Genomic DNA, 19,243 nt, shown 5'->3' with positions numbered 1-19,243 from the left:
CTAACCCTAACTCAAACACTAACCCTACATTTAGACTGAACTAATTCCAAAATGTTCATAGACATGGCTAAACTGGCTTTATGTTTCAGTTTGCATGTGTGAATAAGTTTAACATCCCCACTGATCTGATTAGCCCTTAACTTAACTTGTCCGGGTAGGGGAAGCACCTCAGGATGGCTTTGCCTGTTGTTTGCAGCCACTCTCTCGTTCTCTGTGGATCGACTTCAAACACAGCTGCAGTGACAGGCATGCATGCACATGAGTCAGCAAAGATGGGAACATGATGAAGGGACAAGTTTACAAGTGAACGTTTTCCTGTGTATTGTACTCAAGTGTGACAGTGTTGTTTGCAGCCACGTGCTTATGAATGAGGCCTAATGATTTGTGCTTGTGTGTTTCAGGGAATGTTAGTGGAAGGTCCGTCTGGGCCTGAAGGGCCAACAGTAAGTCAATCTTCCTGTCTCTTAACTTCCTGTGTTTTCCTTTTTTTTTCCCCCTCGCATCGTAATCGCTGCCGTTTTTCGTGGCAGCCGCCTGGTAAAGAAAAGCCAATAGAGCTTCCTTTCACACATTCATTGTTTGTCTGCACTACCAGAAAATTCAAGTTTTAATGCTTTGCTGGCTCCCGGTGCAAAAAGGAGTGGCCCGAGCAGTTCCCCCAAAGCGGTTTTTGGACTTGATTAGATGTCGAAGGAACGTCGTCATTTATTTAGGAAGATTCCTTTAATACAGATTTGCTTTGACACCCTGCAGATGGAGTCCAGCCACTGAAGCGTTGCACTACAATAAAAACAAATAAGAATACCCCACAAAGATTTACAGCTTCACAGCCTCTCTTATAAAATATTGCCACATGCACATTCTGTTCTGCTGTATGTGACCATTTTGCAAGATGAAGGCAAAACTTTTGTGTTGTATTGTGTGTATATATAGAAGTTAAATGAGGTCTTCTGTTTAAAATAGGGTCTCCCTGGACCCCCAGGTGCTTCCGGCCCACCAGGCAGTCCTGGAGATTCTGGAGAGAGGGTAAGGTTTTTTTTTTTTTAATGTCCTAAACATCACCAGAGGTTTACAAATACAAATAATAAAACACTCACTTGTGTTTGCAATTTCCCATCTAAGGGTCTTCCAGGTCGTCCTGGTCTTCCTGGTGCTGATGGCCTGCCAGGACCTCCTGGAACTGTCCTGATGCTGCCTGTAAGTAAAACACAATTATTCTTCTTCTTCTTCCAAAGTCAGAAATTCTAACTTAGTGTTTTAATCCTTGTTTAACCTCCTTTAAGACCAATTGTTATTATTGACACAGTGTTTTATTGATAACTTATACAATGAAGTGGAATAAAGGGGGTTTCCCATCAAGCCTTTTATGATGAGCCTAACCCTTACAAGTAGGGCTGGGTTTTGATAATCGATTTATCGATTAAAAACAATTCTGGCTTGGACAACGTGATATCAATTCATTAAAATCCTGAATTGATTTTTTAATATAAATTTATTTTGCCCGAAATGCCAGAATCTCTGGTGAAACCTCACAAAATTTCAACAACCACCAAACAGCTAAGACAGTAAATGAGAGCAGGAACACGGATTCTGCACAAAGATGTAAACACAAAGCGCGGATCAGAATCAGTGAGATGTCGCCTTTCTCACCCAAGGGCATGGACACGGTCAGGGCTGAAAGCCGACAGCTCGCTGATTCGGATGTTTCGGCGGGTCCGCGCTTTGTGTTTACGCCCTTTTTGCGCTGATTCTAAAGCTGTTAGTTTTATCTCTCTCCAAACAATATTGACCGAACCAGCAGCAAAAGAAGATCCAAACTACGCTTCACATAAACATCGTCATGAATTCCCTCTGACTTTTGCTGTTTTGCTTCCAACATGATAAAATCACACGTCATGCACAGCTCTCTCTCTCTCTTTCTCTCTCTCTCTTTACTTCAACAACAGTTTCCCATCTAAAAATCTGTTTTCTGCATTATTTGCTTGCTTGTTACCCACAAGTCTACCATTGTTTACAGCGCTGTCGGTCGCTGTTTTTTTCCTTTTACTTACTTCCGAAAAGAAAACCTAATTTCTGCTGTTCAATAGGCTTCTGAACAAATTGAAACTTTTTAAAATTATGCAAAACGCTTATCCGTGTCTCTACTAAAACCGCTGTAACTTCAGAGGTAATGTTCATATGTTGATTAATGGTTTTCGTTCGTTTTTGATGTACTGCAGAATATTTTTTATAAAATCCCAGGCCAGGAAAATCACCTTCATGTTTTTCTGTGTTTTATCTTCATCTACTTTGACACAAAGGCATCTGCTGTGATGCTCACACCTTTGATAAAGTCTTGCGAGTGTCAGCTTCCTTTTTATAGATACAAAAATATGTAAATGTACTGATCTGAATTATAATATTTCTGAATGTCTGAGGCAAAATTTCCCAGATACAAATCGAATTGAATCAAATCGTGGATCGAATCGTTTCGGGACCTTGTGAACTGGAATCGACTCGATTCTAGAAATCATTGACGATACCCAGCCCTACTTACAAGTGTTTTGTTGCATAAATATGTGCTTCAACATGTTGACTGAGATTCTTAAATAACAGCTGTAATGTCAGCTGCTTTAAGTTCACAAACACAAATCCTAGCCAATTCAGCAAAGTTAATGCTAAAGCATCTTTTTTTTTCTATGTCAGACTTGACCGCAACAGTTGCTCAGACATCCTAATAGCTTCCTGTGATGTCTACCTCCTCCGCTTTCTTTATTAGGTGCTGGGAAAATGCTGCTGCGGCGGTTGTAACTGATTAGTTGTGCAGATACAGAGTTGTGGTTTCAGGATTCCTCAAAAACTGTCTGGCAGAGCCATGTGGCAAGCTCTGTCTGGACAAGGTGTTCTGGTGTATCCGCTGGCAGATAGCCGGCTATCCTTGAGCTCCAAGTCTAATGAGAAACACGCCTTCTCATCATTTCAAGACGTTCTGTCTTGAAATGATGGAGTCAACATGAGCAGCACGGCAGGGTTAGGTGGCAAATCTAGACACTGGTGAAGCAGCTTCTCTTTGTCTTTGGACGTCTGGCTTTTTTTTTAGCCATTTCTTGATAAATCAGAATATCTCGTTTGCATGGCAGAGATAGAATCAAGTGGACGAAGAAAAACTGCGGGATTTGTGGGAAAATATGAAAAAATATTGTTTTTATTCAGCTGCAGTACATCTGACTCATCCCTGATGTTCTAGATCAACGGTTTGTATTTTGCTTCGTGGCAACAACCCTCTCTGTGACTTTGAAATCCTGCACAGAATTTCACTGCTGTGTTGCCTCTGCATCTGCAGCTCAACTGACAGTCTGTCTCCTGAGGACTGTGCCATGTAATCCAAACCAAGATGTCTGGCCCAAACAAAGTCAAGAGTTGCACCATAGGCATGAATATTCATGTTAGGGTGTAATGCTGGCTTATCACCACCAGATGGCAGTCGAATGTGAACATTATGGCCTGCAAGCAGCCATGGATGGAGCTGATTTGACAGCTGGAGGCTGTAGCATAGCTGTTGTTGGGTTTTTTTGTTGTTGTTTTTCTTAAATGGACAGACTGTATTAAAGAAATATTAGAGCTATTGTTGGTAACAGTGTGTGGCTGTATAAACTTAAAAGATTCATTTTGCCACAGGCCAGCACTTTAGTCCTTCCACATGCTTCTCCTGGCTCTCATTTTTTGGTTTCTTGTGTCTTCCTTTTTATGGGACTGAAGTCTCACCAAGCTATCATTCCTTCCATAGTTCAGACTCAGCGCCGGAGGTGACTCTGGGCAGAAGGGACCTGCTGTATCAGCACAGGAGGCCCAGATGCAAGCCATCATGCAGCAGGCTAGGGTAATGGTTTACACCTTCACATTTATGCTATTTTTACTGCTCTTTGTTGCTAAACTCTGCAAACTATAAGATTCTCATGTGGAAAATATCTTATTTCAGATGATTTCATTCTATACTTTTAACTTTTTTCCCTCACTTCGCCTCAAATGTCATATTTTTTTTAATTTTTGTTTCGTTTTTAACATTTTGTTACTGCTTATCACGTGTCTTTTACTGTATTTGCGGCACATTTCCTAAAATGTTATTCCTCATTTATTATTAATAGATGCTGCATTTTGTGCATTAAGTTTAACATTAACATGCAGAGCACAAGTACAGACACAGTATACAGCAGAGACAAATATAAATTGCTAAATCTGCTGCAATTCTATTCACACATGAGCTAAATTGTCCTCTTTCCTTCTTTTCCATATATTTCATTTGATTTCATTTTTATGTTATTTCTCCTTTCTTTGGTCAGCTGGCTATGCGCGGTCCTACAGGGCCAATGGGTTTGACTGGCAGACCTGGGCCGCTGGTATGTATGGCAAATCACCTCCCAGCAAAAACACTGAAGCACAAATACTCTGATCTGCAGATTCTGTGGCACACAGGACTGTCTTGCTCAATTGTTATATGCATTTTTAGTCAGTATTTTTCTTTTTAAGGGTCCTCCTGGTGTGTCAGGACTGAAGGGGGAGTCTGGAGAGGCAGGACCTCAGGTACTAGAAATCACCACGCTACATTCTGTTTTCAGGATCTGTTTCTGATCATATCAGTCTAAGCAAGCCAGTTCTGGAAATGTGTTCACTAATGCTGAGCCTTTGTAATATTCCGTTACTAGCAAATCAGCTGAAAAGCCTAATTTAGGTGGATAGATTGGAAATGAAAAAGATGCCTCAGTGATTTACAGCACCTTTGTTTTAGGGACCACGTGGACCTTTGGGAACCCCTGGACCTCCTGGAAAGTCTGGTAGACGAGTAAGTTGTCAACCAAGCTATTCAGCAGCAGAGAATTAATATTAACACTAAGCATGATAGTTTTTATGCACTTCACAGTGTTTGTTTGCGATTGCAAATAGTAAATGCTCTGTGATTGTCTTGATCTGGAGGTAGAACATGTGCTGTTGCTTTTACAGGGTCGCTCTGGAGCTGATGGTGCCAGGGGCATGCCAGGACAGACTGGACCAAAGGTATGTTGTCTTTTCCATTCACGATACACTTAAATGTGCCACTTTTGATAAAAAGATTTTATGAAGTTAATTTTTAAGCTGAGGTGGTGATCTATATCATTAAATGTTTTTTTTCCCCCACGCTTTTAAGGGAGACAGAGGATTTGATGGTCTGGCTGGACTTCCTGGTGAAAAAGGACACAGAGTAAGCATTTTAACCTTTAACCTGAGAGGTGTGTGTCTGTTGGAATTTGGACAACAGTTAAACATGTTCATATTTGTTTTCACAGGGTGAACCCGGCCCCCATGGACCTCCTGGTGGTCCTGGAGAGGATGGAGAGAGGGTAAAACAAAAAAAAAACAAGAAAAGAATTTCACTCCTGCCCCTTCATTTTCTTATCAACCTCAAGTGTTGTACACACAAAGTCGCACTATCTGAATTTGTTCTGCTCTTGCAGAACAAATTCAGGCACGCACCGTTTTGTCATCATTTGAATTGCACTTCCACTTCCTCTTCTTCTACTTTCTCCTTCTCGTCGATTTCGTTCCTTATAATACGTTCAGTTTTTTCTTTTTGCAAAAATACCTTTTCCCAATTTCCATCACCTTCTCCATTAAACACAACTGATGCAACTTGATCCCCCACTTCCTCTGTTTCTTCATTATGTTTTCACATTACACACACACACACACACACACACACACACACACACTTGCACATCCTCACTTTCTCCTCCATTATAATTCACTGTCTGTTCCAAAGCCTGACCTGCTCTTCTCTTTCCCAGGGAGATGATGGAGAGATCGGACCCAGGGGACTTCCTGGTGAACCAGTGAGTGATCACATATATTACCATTCAGTCTTACACTCAGGGAAATGTATAAGAGCTGCAGGCCTGCTGTCATCATGTTATTGTGTTACTGAACAATCATACTGTCGGCTGGTATCATATATCACATGTTCATAGTCATATAGACTTGGAATTTTTTATTTTTTAGTGCCATTGTGGTGCAACCTGAATGTTGATCAGAACTCATGTGTACAGGGGAATCTCTGGTGGTGAGAAAAGCAAGTAGAACACATCAAGCTTCTTTTAATAGCCTCCCACACCCCGCCTCACCCATGCAGGATACTCCCTGCGGAGGGTGGAAAAGACAGGAAAAGGAGAAACCATCAGAAAGCCCTTGATATTGCATGTTATGATCTTTTTTATCCACCAGGGTGCGCTACATTGGTTTGAATTCACGCAGTCAGGACAATCCATCTACTTGGGTAACTGTAGCTGTGAGGCATGGCACACAGGAAAAAAAATCACAGCACTGTTTCATGGGTATGGCTGAGGGAAATGCAAGAGTAGTAAAAAAAAAAGAGAGAAAGAAAGAAAGAAGGAAAGAAGGAAAAAAAGGAGAGCAAGCTTCAGCTTTCCCTCACATCTCACTCTGTAGAAAATCCTCAAGGACATTTGGAAAGTGAGGTTATTTCCAGCAGTATAATTTTGAAACTTGATTTAGCTGAACGTGTTTAATAATGCATCAGTCCTTTTTCACAGGTGTGATATCACTCTCAATCTCATTTCCCTTCATTTTTACCACAGGGGCCTCGAGGTTTGCTGGGACCAAAAGGACCTCAGGGACCTCCTGGACCACCTGTGAGTGCCCACCCCCCACCCAACCCTCTCACCTCTCCTTCAACTTCTCAACTTTTCATATCCAGCAATAGATTTACAGTTTAGAGAGCGGAATCAATTTTTTAGCATCTCATAAGCGGTGAGAGAAAAGGGAAGGGCAAACAACAACCACGGGGAAATACAAAACTCAATATCTCTCAGACACAATATACAAAAGAGTAGCATATGTTATTGAGTTTAACTTCCGCTTCTCTGATAGACGTCTACAGTGCAGCGAGGCTTCAATCTAATTTGTTCCAGCGGATTTAATTTAACGTGGACACTGCACATTTTTGAAACTGATATCTCTCTGTAGGAGTTAGCGATTCAAATACATCAGACTTTAAAATTCATTCACACAGTCGATTCTGTCCATTTTAGTTTTTTATAGATATGCTGCCTTTCCCTTTTCATTTTTTGTTCTTAATGTTCTTTTGTCACCTGCTGTAGGGCGTTACTGGAATGGATGGCCACCCTGGACCCAAGGGAAACATAGTAAGTGAAGCTGGAATGAACTAAATTGCCTATATGTGCAAACTCTCAGATAAACCAACACGCACAATTTCAATTTCAATCAACGTTTGCTTAATTTCACCCTCAAAAAGCCCATGATATGCCCTCATGGGCAAACACACACAAGCACACACACCAGTCCAATCAGACATTAAGACATAATGAAGAATAGGCTGCCTGTGTTTAGGTCTATTTGAGCAGTCCACCTCGGCCGCTTGTACCATTCCAGCTCAATTTCAGGCAGCGCCCGGCTGTAATGAGAGAATGCCTAACTGAAGCAGCTCCTTTGTTCTGTTGGGAACGATCCAACGAGGTAGAGATGAAAGACCAGGAGCGTTCCCGACTCTTGGCCTGAGGAAATATAATTGATTGCCAGTTATCTCATTGGGAAAGGTGTTGTTGTGTTTGTGCCTCAGCAGTTTCTTTCATTAGGAAAGTAGTTGCGGTAATGTGCACTGTGTACGTGTGTGTGTGTCTCTTACCTCGCGCCGTGGAAAGATGCTACTCCATCAGTCCAAAAGTTGTGGCTTATTGTGTTGTTATGAGGTAATCATGCAGAAGTGTGCTACTGCTTCTCATTTATATTTTTTCAGAGGAAATGCTGGTCACCAAATCAGTTTCACATTCACACAGCCTGGTTGAAAATCAATAAATTATTCAGTCTTTTCTACATGGGGAGATTTCTAAGACAATTTTTCTTTTTCAGGGACCCCAAGGAGAGCCAGGACCTCCCGGGCAGCAAGGCAACCCAGGAGCCCAGGTGAGTGATGAAAATGTAGTGTGAATTTAGATCTTTCTTTCTCGGAAGTGTGAAATGAAAGCTTGCTGATCATTTTTGTATCCTCCCCACAGGGACTTGCAGGGCCTCAAGGACCCATTGGACCTCCAGGAGAGAAGGTAACATACCATGTGACTCTAAAATCCTGTAACTCCACTAAAAAAACCTCTAAGATGATTTAAAACCAAAAAGAATCAGAATGTATAAAATAGCTGGTCGCATTCATTTTCATGAGCGGAAAGCCAAGTTGCTATCTTATTCAGTTCGAAATGCTTATCACACAATTATGCAAATGCCTCCTCATCCCCAATGCAGGACTAAATGTTGCCTTGTAGACGGTACAGACAGATTTGAATACTGATACATTTTAATTTCATTTCAGCTGAATTACATTGGCTAACTTATATGGAGCACACTCACTTTATTATTGAGCATTTGGGATTTGGTAATGTAGGTACCGCGTGTGCCCTGATTGTAAAAGACATTAAAGCCATCATAATATTTGCTAAGTGTAATAAAGCGAAACAGTAGACTTAAATCGTAGATCTTTGTCTTAAGAGCTTGAATTTCATACAACACATTCAATACATATGCAAGACTTTGCCCCAAAACACCATGTACATAATTTTTGGGACTAGAGCTAATGAGCATAACAAAGAGAAAAGAAATCTGCATCCTATTATCGTCATGATTAATTTTATGTATCCGTTACCTTTGCTTGTCTAAGAATCCTACTATTTGTCTTTTGGCCACTGAGGTTAAAATGAATTCTAATGACAATAAATGAAATTTTACGCACACTCATCATCACCAAAGGATGACACCTACAGGATTTTGTGAACCCCTGGGTTCTGGTGTCATGTGCTGGTTTCTGGGATATGTCTCGCCAGCATTTAAATGGATTATGTAACAATAGTCAGTGTTATATCAACTAAACCTCACGTTGTTGTTATACCGATAGACATCTATATCCTGTGATGGCTCCGTGTGCTCTTGTTATCTTGTCATGTTTACTCTGACCTTCTATCATCTACCCAGGGCCCGACCGGAAAGCCAGGCTTGCCAGGAATGCCAGGAGCTGATGGCCCACCGGTGAGTTTTTAGGCCACGTTTCCAAAGAGCCGTATGTCCTCTTTTTCCTCCCCACTGTCTGTTTATAAAGAGTTTTTTATAGGTAGCATAGCTGTAAGAACTCACATTTTTAAAGCCATATCTCTAATTTTATTTTGTACAGCCTTTTGCTTCACAGCATAAAACACATCACAACAGACGAACAACACACGCACACTGAGGCGCACTTTATATAGGCAAACAGTCCCTCTGACATCCCTGCACAGACAGTACACCTGCTATAATGGCAGATGTTTCTTGGAAGGTACCAGGTGGCACCTAAGAGAGATAGGGCCAAGATTTGAATAACTACAGGGCAAGAAAAAGATGTTTTAAAAAAAGCAAAACAGAAAAAGGAGATAAAGTAGAGCCCCACGACACACAATATCTCTCAGCCTTTTAATAATTTCTTTTGAGGATAGTTCTCCCTGAGTTACACAGCCAGGCTGTTCCTGTTAAATCTGTTTTGTTGCATATAAAGCAAGCACAATATTCCCAACCTTAGTGCTCCCTTTCTGCCTCTTCTCTTGTATCTGTTTCTCTCTCCATCCTCATATCACTAATAGCCCATCAGAGGGTTTGCACAGCTCCTTTTGTTAATGAGAATGCAATCATTTTCCTCTTAGTCCTTTCAGATCAGCATCCATGCATGTGTGTGGATGTGCGCGTTTTTTGATGAGGTGGAGTTTTGTGTCATACATGCACGATGCTGTTTGCTATATTGCTTGTGCAAAATTCGGAAAATGACAGTCTGTGCTTTTCGAGCTCCGTGATAGCTAGTAGGGCCTCTTTAATACAAATCTCAAATGCAATTAGACTGCAATGGCTCTATTTTTTTTTTTTTTTTTTGCAGTTTTCCACTTTGATACGTCCCTCCAACAGTTTTAATAACCTAATTTCTCTGTTTAAGGGGCTTTGTGGTATTTATGGTAGTAATTATCCTCAAATGAAATGCCATAATATTGCTCTTAATAATTCACAGGGTCACCCTGGAAAAGAGGGGCCTTCCGGAGAGAAAGGCCACATGGTGAGTTTTATTACATTTGCTTCCCATGAGCTAGCTTTCATTTCTTCCCTCCTTTATTTACGCTTTTCTCGCTTTTTAGTTTCCCCTTCTGTTGTCCTTGTTCAGAAACATTTGCATAAAATGTGTTTGCATTCACGAAGATAAGATTAGCAAAATGTGTGTGTGTGTGTGTGTGTGTGTGCATGCTTGGATTGTTAAAAACTACGTGCTGCAAACTCTTATTAAATATTTGTCTCTCTAGGGCCCTCCTGGCCCTCAAGGACCTATTGGTTATCCTGGGTCTCGAGGCGTGAAGGTGAGTTGATTATCAACCACTAAGAAATTAATTTTATGTATTTTTTTGTACTTTGCATTTAATGTGCTAATAGTTCCCCAATATCTCATTTCAGTGTTGTTGTTGTTGTTGTTGTTGTTGTTGTTTTTTGTGTGTTTGGCCAACCAGACTAGTGTGATTTTGCAAATAAATAAATAAAAATCCCCTTAAAAAGTTTGTATAGGCTTGTGAGATGGCACAAGCCTTGTGAGATGACAAAGGGACTGATAACAATTCAAGGTGCACAGCCCTCTCCTTCCTCTGTGCCATTAGTATCTGATGAAACCGAGACAAAAGAATTCCCATCAAATAATTCTTGGAAAGAAAGTGTGACTGATCCAATCATTAAAGCTGCTACTGAGCTAGGGGGATCACACAAGTGGCTCGACTCGTAGCTAATAGTCCCCCTGTAACATGGCTGAAGTCTGCTCTCAGGGGAGATGAAAAGATTGGTCAAGAAGGAAGAACCTTTGTATGCTAATTTATACACCAAAACAATGAAAATGAATCCATCCTAAAGAGTCTCCTCTTTTGCACAATTTACTTCTAAGTTTTAAAAAAGTGTAGCCGTCTGTTATCCTCCCCACTGGGTTGTAATTTCTGCCTGTTCTTGTATCACAGGGAGCTGACGGTGTGCGTGGCCTTAAAGGACACAAGGGTGAAAAGGTAAAGGAATTCAAACAGCTGGCTAAGAAACGTCTAAGAAAGTTGTGTGGACTTATTTGATCATCTCTGCATGCATACCAATCAAATGGTTTCAACATCGTTTTCTTTATCCTTCTGCTAGGGAGAAGACGGCTTCCCTGGCTTCAAGGGAGATATGGGTATCAAAGGCGACAGGGTAAGGCTTGTCTGTTTAAACTTGACTGCTGGATGAATCACTCAAATGATCACATTAATGAAACAACTCTTAAGTGCTGCACTCAGAACTAGCTTTGTTTTATTGGGGGGTGAGGGTGACCTTTATCCACAGTAAGTGAAAGGAGCAACCACTCCTGTCACTTTATCCACTTTCATTGCCTAAGCCTCTGTGACTACCGCGGAATTGTGGCTAATGAGCAAACATAAGGTGTTGTTCCAGTTGACAAGTGGTTTGTGTGCGTGCATTTGTTTTAATGTGAGCAGTTTCCAATTTCTTTTCCATCCCCATTGCCTCTTTCCAGTCAGTCCTAACCTCGACAACTTTAGGAGAAAAGCGCGACTTTGACAGGTTTTCCCGACTACAGCCTGTTTCTCCAAAGTGCTTCAGGGATTTACACTGTCAAGTCTTAAGAAAAAAATGCTTTCTACAGTAAGAAACATAACTTGCACAAGCCAATACTTCAAACATCAACCCTCCAATCCCTGACCAGGCTGTCTCTAGCTGAGCATAGAAAGGAAGGAGAAATCAATGGCACTTTAAACCCCTTTAAACCCGGGAGAGAGACATGGGGCTCCGGCTTATTTTCCTCTGGAGATGCAGCAGATCCAGATGAAAGCAAAGATTTAAGGAGGCCCTCTGCTTTGGAGATGCACATAGACCGGAATCTAAATGACTCATTTTGAAGCGTGCCTATGAAAAGTGTGTGAGTGTGCTCAATTTAAAGTGTTCTGTTTGATGAGCTTGCAAGTGTGAGTCAAGTACAGTTTGTCTGATGCCGTTTTAAGTGCTGGTGTGTGAGCACACTGGCTTTGCCTTCAACACTGCGCAAGCCTTCCTTTTTACACACTGCCAGGTCTCATGCAACAGTGACTGGCTGTCAGAGTGAGTTTGTAGTCTGTCACTTAATATGTGTCTCGCTTGAAGGAAAGCACACTTAAAAAGAGAAGCAATACTAAAATAGCTAATTTCTTTAATGATGAAGCAACAGAAATTAGCATCCTTAAGCACCTTTTTACTCACAACAGTTTTGAAATATAAACAAAGAATTGATTAATTTCTTTGATGAATAATAAAAGCAAAGCATTCTTAAGTTATAGAGCAAAAAGTGACCATATTTGTGCAAGAGGATGGAGGTCTAAGTTGTCAAAAGTGCAAGCTAGCTTGGTTAGCAACCAGCTAATTAGTGCTAACAGATGTTTTGCAGGCATGTAACCGCTTACCACAATCTTGTAGGACATTTTGCTCAAGTGATTGAATAGCCTACTAAACATTATGTAAATGATATAAACTATGGCAACTATCAGTAAACATAAAAGTTGATATACTCCCTCAGAGGAAGTAAAACACTTTAAAGGCAAGCATCTTGCTTATTAAAGTAACAAGCTATAGACTATAGAGAGCAAAACTGTTTTTTTTATACCAGTCATAACAAAATACTTGTTTCAGATCTCTCTTATAGTACTCAGATTCATTGTAATCACCTTAGAAAGCTATATGAGTGGAAAAATATTCCCACTGATGCTACTAATTTGTGAATGCACAGTCAATAGAATAATCTTTGCAAAACATGAGGCGAAAGATGAGCTCAAGTACCTTGTTTTTGTTTGTTTGTTTGTTTACTATACAGGCTAATGGCATTTGTATTTTTTATATCTTGTGCTTTCCAGGGAGAACTTGGACCAGCAGGACCCAGAGGTGAAGATGGCCCCGAGGGGCCAAAGGGTCGTTCCGGGCTTCCAGGAGATGCTGGTCCTCTTGGCCCAAGTGGTGAGAAGGTGAGCTTCTTAAAAAAACGGACTTAAACAGAGGCAGAGTAATTGCTTGACTGGTCCAATCCTTATCCAGTGAGGACAGGCGAAACTTTTGTTTGTTATTCACAGTGTAATTTAAAAAGCAGATATCCATCCGAATCTTGATCACACATTAGCTAACAGCAGTCTTTTTCATGCCTAATTATAGCCTTCACACCAGCTTTTCCCCACACACTGATCCGGTTCTAAAAATACCGCTGTAGTGTTTCTGCACGTTTTAATGGAGATGTTACTCGCTAGAATGACAGAGTTTTTATTACTTAAACTCACAGATGCACAGAGCTTACAGCATACTGTGGGAGAGAGCCAGCCTTTTTTCCTTGCATTTAGTTAGGAATGTACATGGAATTAGGAGATCAGCGAGGTAAAGAAAGTCTGTAGATAACTCTTAAACCCTATTTAGACTGTGTGGGCATCTTCACAAGTGCTTCTATTTTGGTTTATGTAGTTCATGAAAATATCTTCTGTTCAACATTATAAATACTTCTTGCATTGCAAGAATCAAAAAAATTAAGACACTGCTTTTGCTACAGACATAGCTGAAATAGAGGCTGTGGGATACAGGATTGATGAGATTTATAAGCACACACAGTGGGCAGCGTCTGTGTAATGGCTGTAGTGTCCTGCTGCCCTTCAGATAAGTGTAGCAGTTCAGCTGGGTACAGAAGAAGGTTCATATACAGTATAATGTATGTGTGGATTATAGGTACTATAGCAAAGACAGTGTTAATATTAAATTATAAATCAACAGACTCTTACTAGATGTTGTAATTAAAAGTTTTAATTTGATGCCAATTTAAATCCTCTGTTGGCTTGAGAATGCTTAATTAAAATCGTTTATTTAAATTTTTTTTTTACATGATTTTATTCGAAATAATCCCATCATCGCCATGCATTTGGCAGATGCCAAAAGCAGACATTTCTCTCAAAGTCTGAAACATCTTGTCTTTTTAATATGAGAAGAGGTTATCACCGGTTATCAGGTGTCACGGCTTAAGAGGAATAATTTGGTACGGCTCTAATAAGAGTTTGGTTTGAGGCAGGAAAAGATCGGTGGATTAAGTAAATGCTGCATTAAATGTTCAGTTTTTACATTTTTACATAGAGCAGGAACCTTATTATGTCTCTTAATTTGATGAATCATTTCATGGAGCTCAACCTTGTCTTTTTTTTGGTAAAAATAGTAAATGAATTTTTGTAAATACTTTTTGATAAACTTTTATAAGTTCCTGTCAGGACCGTATATAACAGTATACTTACTAATCTTTCTCTTTTACAGGGTAAACTCGGAGTTCCTGGATTGCCAGGATACCCAGGAAGACAAGGACCAAAGGTAATTGCATTTATACTGCTAAAGAGCATTGTTATTAATTTACAGATTTTACCATATCCGTGCTCGGTTACAGTAATTACTGTATGTTAATTTGGGCGAGGCACCAATGAAACCAATGATACCGCCAGATGAACATACAGTATTTCACCACAAGTCCCTGGGCTAGCTCTGTGTTATCTGTTAGAGCTTTCTGTGTTCATGGACACATGAACTTGCGTGACACTTGTTAGAGTCAGTCGACCGCTGCTTTTTACTATTTTATTAAGTTCCATATTTGCAGAGCCTGTCAAGTTGGTTTAATTGTTGATCATCTAGCTCTCCAATAGTTTTTTCGTGACTGAAAATATACCTCCATTCATAAGCCTTTTCAGGTTATGTCAACTTACGTGTAAGTTGTTTAGTGTATGGTGCTAATATTCCCAAATTATTCTCAAATAATTGCCTTTCTTTTTTTTTAAACAGTTTTTTTTTTTTATTGTGCTTTAATGTGACTTTATCTTTCTTTTAATTCAGTGTAATAATTTAAATTATGTCTTATTTCCTTGCTTTGGCCAACATTGCTTGTTATTAAACTTACTTGACAATTTAATTTAAGCTAATGTTAGAACTCACAGAGACACAGTTAACCTGACCAAAATGTGCTTTTCTGTGTGTATTTGAAAGAGAAGGGGGAAAATAAAAAATACACACACGTGCATGTGCAGGCTGCTTTTGCTGAACTTTTTGATGGCTCATCGTTTAGCCTCTCTGAGGCAAAGCTGCAGTCTGACAAGCGGACATGCTTGAAGCTTCCTGATCAAAGAGCTGGGGATTTGAATATGCTATTTGGTGTTAGCCTTCAGTTGCTGATACAATAGCAATAAAGGAATGCTGTTACTTGTGTGCATGCAGTCTTCTGTTAAATGTATTAAGCTAGGGGTATAAACAAGGAATATAGTGACTGTGTTTGCTTCTCAGATGATTAATTGCTCTCTTGCTCACACACAGGGATCCCAGGGTTTCCAAGGTTTCCCTGGTGCCAATGGAGAGAAAGGAACTCGGGTATGTATGTAGATAGACTTCTTGATATTCTTCTCATTCCCTCAAGGGTTGGATACAGGCGTACCGCCAGAGACAAGCTCCCGTCCCAGCTCCAGATTTATCAACCTAGTGCAAGTTGCATGGCTCTAACACAAAGCAACAGAGACACAATTGCTCACCATCGCAATTGCTTTTCATTACCACTTGCACAATTCATTTGGATACCCCAAAAGCTTTGTTTATCACTTTGTGGCTCTTGAGCAATGCTTCATTTTCTTTTGTCGAAGGGATGGGTCATTAGCTCGCCTGCAAGAGTAATGGTTTGTCAACACGAGTGGAGCAAGGCGCATTAAGCTTTTTCATCTTCACAAAACATTTGTAAAGTTTATGAGACCCAGCTCCGAGACAGAAAGGGATAATAGAGCTGTTAAGATAGTTTCACAACACTTGTTTGAAACTTAAAAAGCTACATAAAAGATTTTATTGTTTTCTTCATTAAATTTGTATGTAGCCAGTGTCATTGTAACACTGCTGCAAAATTGCTATATCATGCATAATTGATTATTAAAATATCATTTTCCAAGGTGGCAATGACTTCACATGTAAGTGAAGATAAATGTTAATGGTCATTTTCTTTTACAGTAAATCCCATTTTATTATAAAAAGACTATTTCTGAGCTCATAAATGGCTCAATTGTGCTTGCAAATATTTCAGTCTCCTGGCATTAGAGTCATTCTTAGGATCTTAATGATGTGAGTGGGATTCCTTTGATCGTTGTGTGTGTTCTTTGTGTCCACAGGGAACAGCAGGAAAGCCGGGCCCACGCGGACAGAGAGGACCAACGGTTAGTCTTACTCAGCAGACTCGTGCTTCCATGCAGATGGCGAACTTGGCACCTGAGTAAAAGTGGCCATTCGACCTGAGCGTGCTCGAGGGGAATCCACACTGAGACAATAACCAAGCTTTTCAGATCACATGCATCCTTTACAAACTTTTTTTTGTTAAAAAGCTTCTTTTTTTTCTTTCTTAAGGGGCCTCGAGGAGAGAGAGGACCAAGAGGACCGACAGGAAAAGCTGGTCCAAAGGTGAGTATTAGTATTTAATTTAATGCCACTTTCTGAAATATTTTGTTATACATGTTCACATTTGATTCCTTATTTTTTGTGTCCAGGGTAACTCAGGGAATGACGGCCCACCGGGTCCTCCCGGTGAGAGGGTACGTACCGTAACAGCATCACCAGGAGTCATTTTATTCTCGTGACGTTTCGATCAGACACGCGATTATTAACTCGATTATGTGCTTTTTAAATTTTTATAGGGATTGCCTGGGCCTCAGGGACCAACAGGTTTCCCAGGACCAAAGGGCCCCCCTGTAAGTCCAGACACTCTACTGAAATATGACCGTTGCCCTTTGTCTTTCCATTCAGTGTGACCTTTAATATAAATTCTTTAATTTGTTTGAAATTCTCAGGGACCTGCAGGGAAAGACGGATTGCCAGGACATCCTGGACAGAGAGGAGAAACTGTGAGTGTGCTTCGGTTATTCTACTCTTTATCTTATATCTATATCCACTGAGGCAACTGTATGACTTTTATTTCCTTTTTATAATACACAGGGATTCCAAGGCAAAACAGGCCCTCCTGGTCCTCCAGGAGTGGTTGGACCTCAGGTGAGTGACAGCCATTGAGTGTTTCTCTTAGTTGCTTCATTGACGCACAGCCTTTTGTTCACTGTATTCCTTTGTGCGCAAACAAATAGCTATCAATTTCCTACAAAAAATAATTAAATATGCATTTGCATTGTTTTTTGAAAAATTAGGCTCTTGTAGAATTGCAAACCTTTCACACACAGAAGCACAATAAAAACCTATAAGTTGTCATTAGGAATGCTTTCTTAGCATTTTGCTCGGCGAATGAAAATCGATTTAGCTCCTCTTACCTATATCTCAAGAGCCACAACTAAAGTGTTGTTTATCCTCTTTCATATTTGCAATGGGCTCTTCATCCATTATGCATAAATGTTTAACAGACTTTTCCTCCCAGCCGTTCTGCTAATGCCGGCTGAGGACATTCATAATAATGAAGCTGTATGTGGCTTTAATGACTAGTAAGCCTCCCACACAGCAAATGTTCAGCTTTTCCTCGCCACGTTTCTAATAAATGGAAAAATTGTTATGTCATTTTTGTGTTAATTTGCTGATTTTGCTCTCTGCTTTGTCCCTCTTTTCACACTTCCTCTGTAACTTGGTTTTATACTTTAGTGTTGAATGGGATTTATTTATTTATTTATTTTCAATTCTAGGGACCAACAGGTGAGACTGGACAAACGGGAGAACGTGGACACCCTGGACCCCCGGGACCACCTGGTGAGCAAGGTCTGCCTGGAGCTGCAGGAAAAGAAGGAGCCAAGGTGAAACTTGAAGCTCTATTTATTAGTAAACTTTTGTTTTTAACACTGTCAGCTAATTAAAACACATGTATGTAACTACAAAGCTCATATTTGTTTCCCATTTCACTTACAGGGTGATCCTGGCCCTGCTGGCCCGTCTGGTAAAGATGGCCCACCTGGGCAAAGAGGTTTCCCTGGAGAGAGAGGTCTGCCTGGTCCTGTGGTTAGTATTGTCTTCTGCTTTGTTTAAAGCCTCGTGACAAAATCAATATCACTCACAGCTTGGTTATTGCATAATAGTTCTGGACTATTAAATTTCTGTAAGAATGCGGTAAACCTCAAGAAATGGAGATGATATCAGATCCACTCGTCAGTAAAGGAACAGCCTGCTCTTGGCTGATCTTTTTCAAATAATTCTAACTTGACAAAGTCGTGTCCTGGTAGTTACGCAACTTATGCTATTTTCTTCATGACAGTTTATTACAAAGCCTTTTCATTAACCTTAGGATTCAGACTTTATGTGATGCACTAGCTCCTTTGGGTGTTTGCTGCAGTTTTGCCAAACTGTTTTCCCCTTCAACTCTCAACCTTCACTTTGGAGTCTATAGGAGGCTTTCCATCTCATGCTGAGCCTCTTTGCTGATAAGGAGTGCAGTGTAAGGTAGAATGTGTGCTTCCTCAACAGATGTGTTTGTTTTCTGAGGCCTTTATTTCACTCTCATCTGCAGGGAGCTCATGGCCTGAAAGGGAATGAGGGTCCTCCTGGCCCACCGGGCCCTGCTGTGAGTACAATTTACCGCATCCGTATCCCCACTTTGTCACTCTCACCTTCTGTACTCTCTCTGCATCTCTGATATCTTCATAGTAAAGTTCCTACCGTCAGCTATTCCAGACCCTTATATAATATAATGATATGCACTGTTTGCTACTTACATAAGGGAGGTCTGACCTATTTGATGTGCCTGATATTATCCTTTAGTTTCCTGTGTTAGATGTCTTTGATATTAATGGTGTCTTATTTCGATAACTAGCTACCAGCTAGCTAATAACACAGTGTGTGGTACTGCTGTAGGGTTCTCCTGGTGAGCGTGGTCCTGCAGGGCCAGCAGGACCTACAGGTCTCCCAGGACGCTCTGGCCCCCAGGGACCTCCAGGCCCTGCTGGAGAGAAAGGTGGACCGGTAAGAGCACCACATTGTAGGAATAGCATGGCTACACTGCACATTTTTGTCTCACTGACAAACACAATGTTGCACTATGTCAACAATCATTATTTTAGGGAGAGAAAGGACCTCAAGGTCCAGCTGGAAGAGATGGTATTCAGGGACCTGTTGGTCTGCCAGGACCTGGAGGACCTCCTGGCCCACCTGGAGAGGACGGAGACAAGGTAAGCTAGTATTTTTGGTTTAT

At 40.6% G+C, this 19,243-nt stretch overlaps 1 protein-coding gene across 2 annotated transcripts in view; it reads left to right on the top strand.

Annotated features, from left to right (window-relative positions):
- The window catches only part of col5a1 (procollagen, type V, alpha 1), a 75,103-nt gene that overhangs the window by 39,748 nt on the left and 16,112 nt on the right, over positions 1-19,243 (top strand). For both annotated transcript variants that reach the window (XM_087843836.1, XM_087843835.1), the window contains exons 10-43: positions 402-443; positions 964-1,026; positions 1,123-1,197; positions 3,767-3,859; positions 4,320-4,376; positions 4,507-4,560; positions 4,766-4,819; positions 4,978-5,031; positions 5,162-5,215; positions 5,301-5,354; positions 5,799-5,843; positions 6,606-6,659; positions 7,128-7,172; positions 7,897-7,950; positions 8,043-8,087; positions 9,007-9,060; positions 10,061-10,105; positions 10,347-10,400; positions 11,040-11,084; positions 11,206-11,259; positions 12,948-13,055; positions 14,371-14,424; positions 15,412-15,465; positions 16,245-16,289; positions 16,477-16,530; positions 16,617-16,661; positions 16,764-16,817; positions 16,917-16,970; positions 17,062-17,115; positions 17,748-17,855; positions 17,968-18,057; positions 18,563-18,616; positions 18,907-19,014; positions 19,113-19,220. In XM_087843836.1, the coding sequence (XP_087699962.1) occupies positions 402-443; positions 964-1,026; positions 1,123-1,197; positions 3,767-3,859; positions 4,320-4,376; positions 4,507-4,560; positions 4,766-4,819; positions 4,978-5,031; positions 5,162-5,215; positions 5,301-5,354; positions 5,799-5,843; positions 6,606-6,659; positions 7,128-7,172; positions 7,897-7,950; positions 8,043-8,087; positions 9,007-9,060; positions 10,061-10,105; positions 10,347-10,400; positions 11,040-11,084; positions 11,206-11,259; positions 12,948-13,055; positions 14,371-14,424; positions 15,412-15,465; positions 16,245-16,289; positions 16,477-16,530; positions 16,617-16,661; positions 16,764-16,817; positions 16,917-16,970; positions 17,062-17,115; positions 17,748-17,855; positions 17,968-18,057; positions 18,563-18,616; positions 18,907-19,014; positions 19,113-19,220 (2,085 nt within the window). The remainder of the gene's footprint in view (positions 1-401; positions 444-963; positions 1,027-1,122; positions 1,198-3,766; positions 3,860-4,319; positions 4,377-4,506; positions 4,561-4,765; positions 4,820-4,977; positions 5,032-5,161; positions 5,216-5,300; positions 5,355-5,798; positions 5,844-6,605; positions 6,660-7,127; positions 7,173-7,896; positions 7,951-8,042; positions 8,088-9,006; positions 9,061-10,060; positions 10,106-10,346; positions 10,401-11,039; positions 11,085-11,205; positions 11,260-12,947; positions 13,056-14,370; positions 14,425-15,411; positions 15,466-16,244; positions 16,290-16,476; positions 16,531-16,616; positions 16,662-16,763; positions 16,818-16,916; positions 16,971-17,061; positions 17,116-17,747; positions 17,856-17,967; positions 18,058-18,562; positions 18,617-18,906; positions 19,015-19,112; positions 19,221-19,243) is intronic.

This window comes from Neolamprologus brichardi, chromosome 7 (genome assembly GCF_056152115.1).
Source record: "Neolamprologus brichardi isolate AB-2024 chromosome 7, ASM5615211v1, whole genome shotgun sequence".
NCBI lineage: Eukaryota > Metazoa > Chordata > Actinopteri > Cichliformes > Cichlidae > Neolamprologus > Neolamprologus brichardi.
The sequence above is the reverse complement of the archived record's forward strand: the minus strand, read 5'-3'. Positions and strand labels throughout refer to the sequence as shown.